At 35.5% G+C, this 10,679-nt stretch overlaps 1 protein-coding gene across 1 annotated transcript in view; it reads left to right on the forward strand.

The window, feature by feature from the left end:
* CBG22005 overlaps window positions 1-6,778 on the forward strand; it is a gene marked incomplete at both ends in the record, with an annotated part of 7,366 nt that extends 588 nt beyond the window's left edge. The window contains 9 exons of the mRNA XM_045241263.1: window positions 473-637; window positions 1,138-1,218; window positions 1,849-2,308; window positions 3,854-4,081; window positions 4,149-4,324; window positions 4,630-4,887; window positions 5,556-5,574; window positions 6,337-6,466; window positions 6,598-6,778. Of these exons, the coding sequence (XP_045097450.1) occupies window positions 473-637; window positions 1,138-1,218; window positions 1,849-2,308; window positions 3,854-4,081; window positions 4,149-4,324; window positions 4,630-4,887; window positions 5,556-5,574; window positions 6,337-6,466; window positions 6,598-6,778 (1,698 nt within the window). The remainder of the gene's footprint in view (window positions 1-472; window positions 638-1,137; window positions 1,219-1,848; window positions 2,309-3,853; window positions 4,082-4,148; window positions 4,325-4,629; window positions 4,888-5,555; window positions 5,575-6,336; window positions 6,467-6,597) is intronic.
* Between the last annotated feature and the right edge of the window lie 3,901 nt (window positions 6,779-10,679).

Here is a 10,679-nt window from a genome sequence, read left to right on the forward strand (position 1 = left end):
CTAGTTTTGTTTAGTATACTGTAAAACTTTCAAAACAATTGGACAAGTACAAAGTACACTTTTAGCCACTCGAAATTGATACAAATTTTGGAGAAAAAAAGCTGGAAAATTATTTTTTCAAGTTCCAGAAAAGTTTTCAGAAAAGAAAGCGTAAATTTCAGAAAAAGAAGAAATACCCGATTGTTACAAAAAGTGAGAAAAAGAAAAAAAAACAGACAATTTTCAGATGAAGTGTTTACAGAAAAGTTTTCAACTTGAATCGTTATATGTATCATATGTTTTTAGCCCTTTTCAGACAAATGTTGTCTAAAATTGGAAAATAAAAAACGTTTATATTGTCTATTCACTTTCCGATTCAAAAGTTTTCAACTAAAATGAAGCTCTAGTTTTTTTAGTTCACCCGGAAATTTTCAGAAAATTGAAAAAAGAATAAAGTACTTTTGCAGCCACTTTGAAAAAAAACATTTTCCAGGAAGACGGTTCCGTTGTCGAGGGATTTCTTGGTGTACCATATGCTGAGCCACCGATTGGAGCGCTTAGATTTAAAAAACCAATTGCTCATAGAAGATGGGAAGAACCATTGGAGTGTACTAAATTTGGACCGAGGGCTCCGCAAAATGACGAGCTGTTGGGGCAGGTAGGAGACCTAATTTATCCTGTAAGAGATATCAAAATATGGTCAACTGATAAAATATTACTGATATTATGATAAACATTTTATCAGTGGATTATTTTTTGATATCTGTCATAGGAACTCAGATAAATTGGGTTGAAGGACTCTTCTATCCCAGTGCGTAGAACGACCCGCCAACTTTTGCCCTGTTTATCTCAATTCTTATAAAATATATCAGAAAGTTGCAAACTACAAAAATATTGCTCATATTACTAAAAAAATATTATCAGTTGACTTCTTTTTGATATCTTTCATGCGAACTGAGATATATGTGCTTAAAGCTGCTTGGTCGGCTTGAATCACGCTCAGCTCGGTCGGCAGTTCAATTATCTCATTTCCTGTAAGAGATATCAAAAATCTTTTAACTACAAAAATATTGCAGATAATATGATAAACATATTATCAGTTGACCAGTATTTGATATCTTTTAAAAGAACCAAGATAATCGACCTCGAATTTTTCAGTTCGTGAACACCGTTGGAAAGAGTGAGGAGCACTGCTTGAGCCTCAACGTCTTCACACCGAAATGGGAATCGGATGAGTGGGTAAGTTAACTAATTATAATCATATAACAAGTAGTGATTTTCAAAAGTTTTAATTTTCGTTACAAAGTGGCAATATTTCAAAAATTTTTGTTAAGTCACAATAAATTTTAAATTCTTCTGCGAAACGAAAAAACCGTTCACATTTACATCAAAAACCGTAAAGACTCTGAATCGGTTTTACATTACTTTTTTTCAAGATTCGATTCACTTTTTTTCGTTTTCAATGCCCCAAACAATTGTTTTTCATATATAGATCTTTTGGAGCCAGTTAATTCATTCCCTCCCAAAAACTTAACGGTCCATCTTTTGGGAGTATAAATTAAAAACGAAGAAAATCAGTGAAAAAAAAAACAAAATACTGTATTTAAAACCAAATATTTCATGAATTGTCAAAAACTGAATAAATGTGATCTACTACATTTTACTACTACATTTTCTTACATTCAAGAGCGTTTCAATATTTTCTGGCCAAAATCACAGAAATTTCAATGTTTTTTGATTATTGCTCCTAAAATTAAAACTTTTGAAAATCACTATTTGTTATATAAAGGCTCAAAAGCGCTGAATCCGAAAATACAACTTTCAGAGGAAATGGTAGACAACTAATCGAGATATAACCCTTTTTTCCAGCCCAACGGTTTCCCAGTGATGGTATTCATCCATGGTGGCGGTTTCCAAGTTCACTCATCCAGCAACTACGGCTGCGCCACAATTGCCAGAAACCTATGCACCAAAAATGTAGTCGCCGTGACCATCAACTATCGTCTAGGCGTCCTTGGATTCTTCACAACTGGAGATTCAATTTGCCCCGGCAACATGGGATTATGGGATCAGACGGCAGCGTTACAATGGGTCCAAGACCATATTGCTAGTTTTCGAGGCGACCCGGATAATGTCACTATTTTTGGACAAAGTGCCGGTGGAGCGTCGGTGGACCTTCTGTGTTTGAGTCCCCATTCGAATCGATTGTTCAATAGAGCGATTCCGATGGCTGGCAATGCTGAGTGTGATTTTGCGATAAGGACCAGTAAACAGCAAGCGACTTGTGTAAAGAGTTCGCAAGATTTTTGGGATGGCAGGGAAGTGGTGAGTGAGCCTAGGTACTCTTTGAGTTGTCTTGGTTTCTATATAAGATACCAAAAAGTTGATAAATGATAAAATGTTTATCATAATATCAGCAACATTCTATCAGTTGATCACTTTTAGATATCTCTTTTAGGAAGCGAGATAATTGAGTTCAAAGTGTTCAATCATGGTTTTAACGCAACCAGCGGTGGCGACTGAGCCGTGCGCAATTTAAGTCATATTTCTCGGCTCCTATGAAAGATGTCAATAATCTGTAAACTGAGTAAATGTGCTTCATTTTATCAGCAACATTTCATCAATTTACAAATTTTTGATATCTTTCACAGGAACGGAGATGATTGAGCTCAAAAAAATTTTTTTTTTGAAACCTGTTTCCTTTTTGTGTGAAAATTGAGTGGCTAAAAATGTACTTTGCACTGGTCCGATTGTATTCAAATTTTTTCAAAATACTAAACAAAACTAGAGCTACATTTTTGTAGTTATCCACTTTTTTGTGTAAACGCGCCCTAGTGAGATATGCCACGTGGAAGCTTTCCACCTACATACGGCGGCGCCTAGAATTATAGGTCGCCGCACTTCCACATGGCATATCTCGTTAGGGCGCGTTTGCACAAAAAAGTTGTCAACTACAAAATTAAAACACTAGTTTTGCTTAGTATACTTAAAAAGTTTCAAAACAATTGAACAAATACTAACAAGGGAAGTGTTTTTAGAGGGGCGTTGAGAATTAGCTCAAAATTTGTACAAAGGTACTTTTGAACATGCTGAATACGATTTCAGCAATATCTCGGTCATAACCCTAATAGGAACAAAAATATGGGCTCTCAAAGTGTTTTCAGAACTAAATTTTGACCAAAAACGTGCATTTTTCGAGCTTTAAAACTCCTTTTCCAGGATTTTTTCAAGCGGGAAACTTTTTTTTGATCATTTCTCTATTATCTTAAATAATTTTTGTACAATTTCAAAAAAAAATGTTTCGATTTTTTTTTGAAAAAAATCATCATGGGGAACCCCCACACTTTAAAAGTGATTTTTCGAGAAATTTTTTTGAAAGTGCAAAAAACCACAAAAACAAAAACCACTTACCACAACACCACACAGCCGATATTTTCCTCTGGCGCGGAGTGCGTATAGGAGAGAGGGGCGTAGTGGAGTGAGGGAGAGGGCGAAATCGACCAAAAATTTTCAGACGAAGATTTTCAGCTTGTTGATGATACTATGACCTAGATTTTTTTGGCATCGTGTTGCGGATATCTCAAACTATCAGTACTGAAATTTTTAGAAAATTCTCAACGCCCCTCTGAAAACAATTCCCTTTTAAGTACACTTTTAGCCACTCAAAAGCCGCCACACAGTTGAGCTACAAAGACACTAGCTACAATTCAAGCTCAAATTATCTCGGTTGCTATAAGAGATATTAAAAAGTAACCAACTAATAAAATGTTTGTCACATTATTAGTAACATTTAATCTGTTGACCATTTTTTGATATGTCTTGTAGGAAATGAGATAATTGAGGTCAAAGAGCTTGATCCAAAATTTCCTTTCAGACGACGATTCAGAGGGTCTTCTGGATTTCATCGACAATCAACCTCTATACAAACTTGAAATGGGAATCAATCCGCGACGTGGATTCCGTCACTCTCAAGCCGGAAGTCTGTATTTTGTCCCAAATTTCGATGGGGACTTTTTCCCAAAACCCCTATCACAATTGAGAGAAGAGGTGCCGAAAATGCAGTTGATGACAGGGACCACCAAATATGAGGGGCTCTTTTTTAGTGAGTTTCAATCTTTATTCAATTTTTGAAAGTTTTGTTCCATAACTCCCTAATTTCATAATTCCAGTCGCCCTGGGAGCCCTATCTAGAAATCCTGAAGGCATCAAAAAGTTCATGAGTCGAATTTTCAAAAAATGTGATTATGGCGAGAACTCTGAGGAAGCGCTGGAACTGGCCTACAATTTCTATTTCAAAGGTGTCCATCCGAAGGATCAGGAGAAGAATATTCAGCAAATTGTCAAGGTAAGAGCGCTCCATTGAACCACACTTATATTAGCCTAATTATCTCGCTTCCTGTAATAGATATCAAAAAGGTGTCAACTGATAAAATGTTTATCATATTATCAGCAACATTTTTGTAGTTTACAACTTTTTGAAGGGTCCTTTAACTTTGACCTAGTTTATCTCGCTTACTGTGAAAGCTATCAAAAAATTGTCAACTAAGAAATTGTTCATCACAATATCAGCAATATTGTATCTGTTAAACACTTTTTGATATCTCTTACAGGAAATTAGATAAATTGAATCAAAGTTAATACTACTTCCAGTTCATTGGTGACTATTCAATCAACTACGGTACCTATCTCTTTGCAAACAAAATGTCCGAATTGGATCATGATGTTTATTTCTATCAATTCGAGTATCATAACCCAGGAGGATTTGGCATTTTCAGATGGTTACTTCCGTTTTTAGGTGAGTTTTTATTTTCGAAATTCTGTATACTTGGACTCGGCAGCGAGTACGAAACGGGGAGGAAAAAGCCGCGTGTTGTATACGCCATCGCTACGCTCTCTCTGAATGGTGCCGTGGTGTAGTGGCTAGTGCGCTGCGCTTTCACAGGTGATTCGTGATTGACCAATTACAGATGAAGAGCTATAAACGACCCAATTACTCACCTACCGCAAACTAGTGCTTCTACAATTGACATTCACGAGCACATTGCGTATCTTACTAACTGACCCTATAAAAGGCCCACAATTGACCAATCGCGAAACAATTCTTGTTTTTCCTTTTTCGAAGTTCTTTCACCTATTTTGATTATTTTCCATCGTTTTTTTTTTCAGTTTCCTTCGCAATTTTTGTCCGTAAATTATTATTTAACCTACAAGAGCATACTAGAATACTGTCTCAGCCAGTATTTTGCTTTTTATTTGCAGAAAAATTGGAAAAATGGCCAGGAGACAAATGTCGGAAGCTAGAAGTCGAAATTTTGGTTTATTCAGGAGGTAGCACTGCTACTGTACGTTCAAAAGGTAAGAAGCGTTCAGAAAGTGTTAATTTCAAATCCAATTTTTACAGGTAGCCAGGAAATTCTCAATTTTCTGGTACGTCCACTGAGTACTCCGGAAAAGAAACGACTGAGAAAGAGGAAGGGAGAAAAACTGGAAAGGTGGGTAGATTTGAAAAAAATCTGAGAAAAACTTTAGATTTCAGTCGGAAGTGTCAAATTCGCAGATTTCGAGAAAATTTCCAGCCGATACCTTCTGTCAGAGGTATAGTACAAAAATTAGTGGGAGCTTAAAATTTCGAAAAATCATTTCAGTTTGCTAACCGAGATTCTACAGCGTCTTCTCCTCCCCCACTTGGACCGTCATCGAAAAAGACAAAAGCTGATAGAAGTAGAAGCTTCGACGCCGTTCCAGCCAATACGATGACAGCGGAAGAGAATAATATAACTTTTAATTACCGTAAAACCTCTAATAGAACGACACCCGGATCATCCACTTTGAGCCTATATATCTCATTTTCTGTGAAAGATATCAAAAAGTGCCTAACTAGTAAAATGTTGCTGATATCCTGATAAATATTTTACTAGTTAACCACTTTTTGATATCTTTCAAAAGAAGTGAGATATATAGGCTCAAAGTAGACGATCCGGGTGTCGTTCTATTAGAGGTTTTACGGTAATTGTTTTTTCGTTTTTCCTTGTTTTTTCTGTGTAATAAACAATTTTTAGCAGCTGCTAGCTTCCAGATTCAAAAAAATACATGCCAATTATTGCTCTCGCGACAAGCCAATTGTAGGAGATTTGCTTGCGATAGGCGGAATATTGGTCGTTTGCGGTGGCGCTTTCGCGATTGGTCTGTAAAGGGCCTGCGGCAGACATGTTCCGATGTACCCATGGCGATTTTCCGCGAACAATATTTCACCTATTATAGACGCTGCGCGAATCACCTGTGTTTGCCCACGCGACGGGGATTCGAGTCCGGAGGGAGGCAAACTTTCTTTTTTTCGTGTTTAGACCACAATTTCAGGATCCACCCATTGTACAGAAATGCGATATGTGCTTGGAAAGGGAATCATCTCGAAGTTCAAGCCAAATGAGAGTGATAAGAAAATGATTGAAGTGATGACGACGTATTTTACGAATTTCGCGAAATATGGGTGAGTTTGGATTCTTTCCCAGTTTCTGGGTTTCCAAGACATTCAATTTTTTATAGCTAGGTTCTTCTGAAAATTACAAAATCTGAAAATTACAAAATTTTCAAATTCCAGCAAAAAAAAGAAATTTCCAGAAGTCCAAATGGTCAAATCGACTCAGACTCTGGTCAATGGGAGAAACACGACTCGTTTACACCATTTCGTCATTTCAAAATTGATCTAGAAGATTCAGAAATGGCTGAGGACTATCAGGATCGCCGGGCGGAGCTTTGGGACAAGCTCAGAGCTCTAAATGTCACTAGAGCGCAGTTGTAGATGTCTGGAAATTGAACAAAATTGAATTTTTAAAATGATAATGTATTGATTTGAACTCGGGTATAAATGAATGAATAAAGTTTTCACATGATCCTAAATCATTTGGAAAAATCTGGGAAATCGAAATTTTCCAGAATATTGGTTTTTTTTTAAGATCCTGAATATTAGAAATTCCGCAAGAAATTCAGGTTTAAGTTTTCGATTTTCAGAAAACAGTTTTCCGTAAAACCTGTAATAGAAGGGCCCCCCCCCCCACACTGTCAAGTTTGATCTCAATTATCTCAGTTCCTATAAGAGATATCAAAAATGTGTCAACTGATAAAATGTATAGGATATTATGATAAACAATTTATCAGTTGACAAATTTTTTACATCTTTATCAGAAACCGAGATAAATTGGCTCAAGGTTGAAAATTAGGGGGCCCTTCTATTACAGGTTTACTGTAAGCGGATTCTAGAATTTTCAAGGAAACTTGAAATCCCAAAAAAAAAGTTTTATGGGTCAATTATGTATTTATATACTCCCTATAAAAAATAAAGCTTCTTAAAAAAGTAAAGGCGTATTTTTTTTAGGAATTTCAAGAAGATTTATTTCAGCGCCAAATTCAAATTTCCAGGTTTTGTTTTCAGAATTTGAAATTCGCAGCCATTTTCTATACCAAAAAAACTGCTATACAAAGTCAAACAATGATCAATTTGGATCAATTTATAACTTTCTCTTTTTCGCGAAAATTTTCGCGAAAAAGAATACCGTCAAATGGGCTAGGTTTTACACCCGTTTTGGAAGTTGATTTGAATTGCGAGAAGGTCAAAAAAAAATTCAGAAAAAAAGGAAAAACGGTTTGGGAATAGTATGGTATACTTAACTTTTCTATTTAGCAAGTTTTATTTATTTAATACCATAGAAGGGTACCTAGCTTTGAATCAATTTATTTAGTTTTCTATAAAAGATATGAAAAAGTGGTCAATGGACAAAATGATGCTGATATTATGATAAACATTTTGTTTTGATATCTTTTATAGGAGCTGCAATATACTAGGTCAAAGTAAAAGGGTCTTTTTATCTATGCACAAAAGCACCCATCAACTTCAACCCAATTTATCTCAGCTCCTATAAAAAATATGAAAAAGTTGTTTACTAACAAAATGCTGCTGATAACATGGTAAACATTTTATTAGTTGACCATTTTTAGATATCTTTCATAGGAACCGAGATAAGCTAGCTCAAAGTTGGCGCGGCTCTTCCCACAGAGCCTTATTTGGAGTTTATGGGAAAATAAGGCACGCCTGCACCTGCAAAATTATAGGATCTCTTTTGAGAAACTGAAATAGTGCAAACCATTTTTATGACTTATTCTTTTAGTGACACATAAAAGAAAGGACACGGATGGTTGACCCTTCTCTTCTGCACTTATCAATACAGGTGTTCTTCCTAGCCAGTTGGTACACATTTGATTGAAATGGAGACGATTGATGATGATGAAATAGTCTGTCTTTTTTGCCTTTCTTTGAAATTTCTCCTCCTTTTGTTAAGCGTCGTTGAAAATGTGCGGAATTCTGGGGTAAATGCTCTGGAACAGTACAACTTGCACACTTTTAGCTCAATTATCTCGGTTAATATGAGAGATATCAAACATTTGTCAACTGATAAAATATTCTCATATCAGCAACATTTTATCAGTTGACAGATTTTTGAAATCTCTTATCAGAGCTGATATATCTAATCAAGCTAAAAGTTTGCAAGCATGGCGGTGACGCAACCAGCGGCGCCGCCGGTACAAAGATCTTTAAGCTCAATTTTCTCGGTTCCTATAATAAATATTCAAAATCTGTCAATTGATGAAATGTTGCTGATATTGTGTAAAATTTTTTACCACTTGACTGATTTTTGATATCTCTCACAGAAAACGAGATAAACTAGGTCAAAGTTAAAGGACCTCATCGAAGAAGGTTCCGCCAACTTTCACAGTTCAAGTGTCCTGTAAGTTCTTTCAAACTCAACAATTTTAACTAATGTTTATATTGAAAGGTAGGGTTTTTAACGGTCCACAAATTGCTATAAAAATCATTAAAAGATGAGATTTAGAAGTTGGTCAAAAATGGTCTAGTACATAGCATATGAGAACACCACTCTTTCTTGTCAGTGTATAGATTTTTGGTATCTTTTACAGGAACCGAGATAATTTAGCTCAAAGTGCAACTATATGAATGTCTCGCCGATATCTCTGCTTCTCTCTATCTCTCCAATCTCTCTCATTCTTTTTTTATCAATCATCATCATTCTCGCGTTCTTCTTCTCCGAAAATCGCTTCTCATAATCGAAACGACTTTTCGTTCTTCTTCTTCTTCTTTTTTGTCCTAATCGACCTTCTTCTTCTTCTTCTTCTTCTTCTTCTTCATCAATACCTTCTTCTTCTCCATATCACTCATTCTCTCCCTTCTTATTTTCTCTAATTTCTTTTTTTTTCGAAAATAACGGCCATCTGAAAATTGTAAAATGATCCTCATTGTTTCCTAATTTATTGGTTTCGACCGGTCTTCCTTTAACTTTTTTCGGCGGAAAATAGTCAGGTGTTTTTTGGGCGTTTTTAGATACGCTAGCTGAAGTTTTTCAGAAATTTTAAGAGTCTAGGAAATTCTGAAGTTCAGAAATTCTGTTTTCGAAGATTCAGATTCTCCGAGAATAGCAGAACTCTGAAAAATCCCAATTTTGGAAATCACAGAAACTTCTAGAAATCTTGAAAACAGCAATTGTTATTGATGTCGATTGATAGCAAATTAAGGCTAATCAATTTAAACATTGATACACTAAGAGATTAATGTGGCATCAAATCTGTTATTTTGTTTCTTATTTTGTAAAATTTTCTATCTAAACTTTTTTATATTCGTTAGTTGTGCCTTGTGAATTTACACCTAAAATTTCCAGCTTTCCATAATACAGCTGTCAAAAATCGAGAGTTTCATGTGCCGGAAAAATCAACTCAAACTTTTTCGATTTGTTTGAAAGTTTCAGAACATACTAAACAAAAACTAGAACTTCATTTTTGTAGTTGACAACTTTTTTGTGAAATTTGGGCCTAAAGGGGATATGCAGAAAAAGGGTTATCAAAGTTAGGTGTCTACAAAACTACTTTATCATTTTTCAATTTTTCTGAAAATCCTAGAATACACTAAACAAAACTAGTGCTTCATTTTAGTAGTTGACAACTTTTTTGTAAAATTGAAGCCTAAGGGAGATATCGAGATCATTTAGGTCGAAAATAAGGGTAGCATTGTCAATCGCGTAGCTCAGTAGCGGCGTTCGCTTTGAGCTTAATTACCTCGGTTTCTATAAAATATATCAAAATTTTGTCAACTAATAAAATGTTTATCATAATATCAGCAACATTTTATCAGTTAAAACTTTTTGATATCTCTTACAGTAACCCTTCAAATTAACTTTTCCCACCTTTTATCAAAAGACTCACCTGTGAGCACGACGCGAGCAGTGGTACCCGTTGAACCAGTGATTGATCAGACATCTTGGAGTCAATTCCTGTAGAATTTCACAGATTTTGTTGTCCAAGAAACCTGAATTTTGAGAACAGAAAGGATATGAATAGAGACGAAAGGCGGAGATTGCGCCCTAAGATAAGAGGAGATGGGCGGCACGAGGCAAAAGGAGAGAGATATGGAAGATGGATATTCGAAAAATATGGATTATTCCTATTAGAAACACTGTTTATCAGCTGATAATATAGTCGGATAGAGAGGAAGAGTGGGAGGGTTTAGAGAAATAGAGAAAAGAATAGGGCATTGCAATAAAAGTGGAATGGTATGAGTCATAGAAGAGAGCATGAGCAATGAGAAAATGGGAAATTGGAACAGAAGATTTTACAAAAATTTCTATTTGTTAATTTTT

The sequence above is a fragment of the Caenorhabditis briggsae genome (assembly GCF_000004555.2).
Source record: "Caenorhabditis briggsae complete genome, chrI, whole genome shotgun sequence".
NCBI lineage: Eukaryota > Metazoa > Nematoda > Chromadorea > Rhabditida > Rhabditidae > Caenorhabditis > Caenorhabditis briggsae.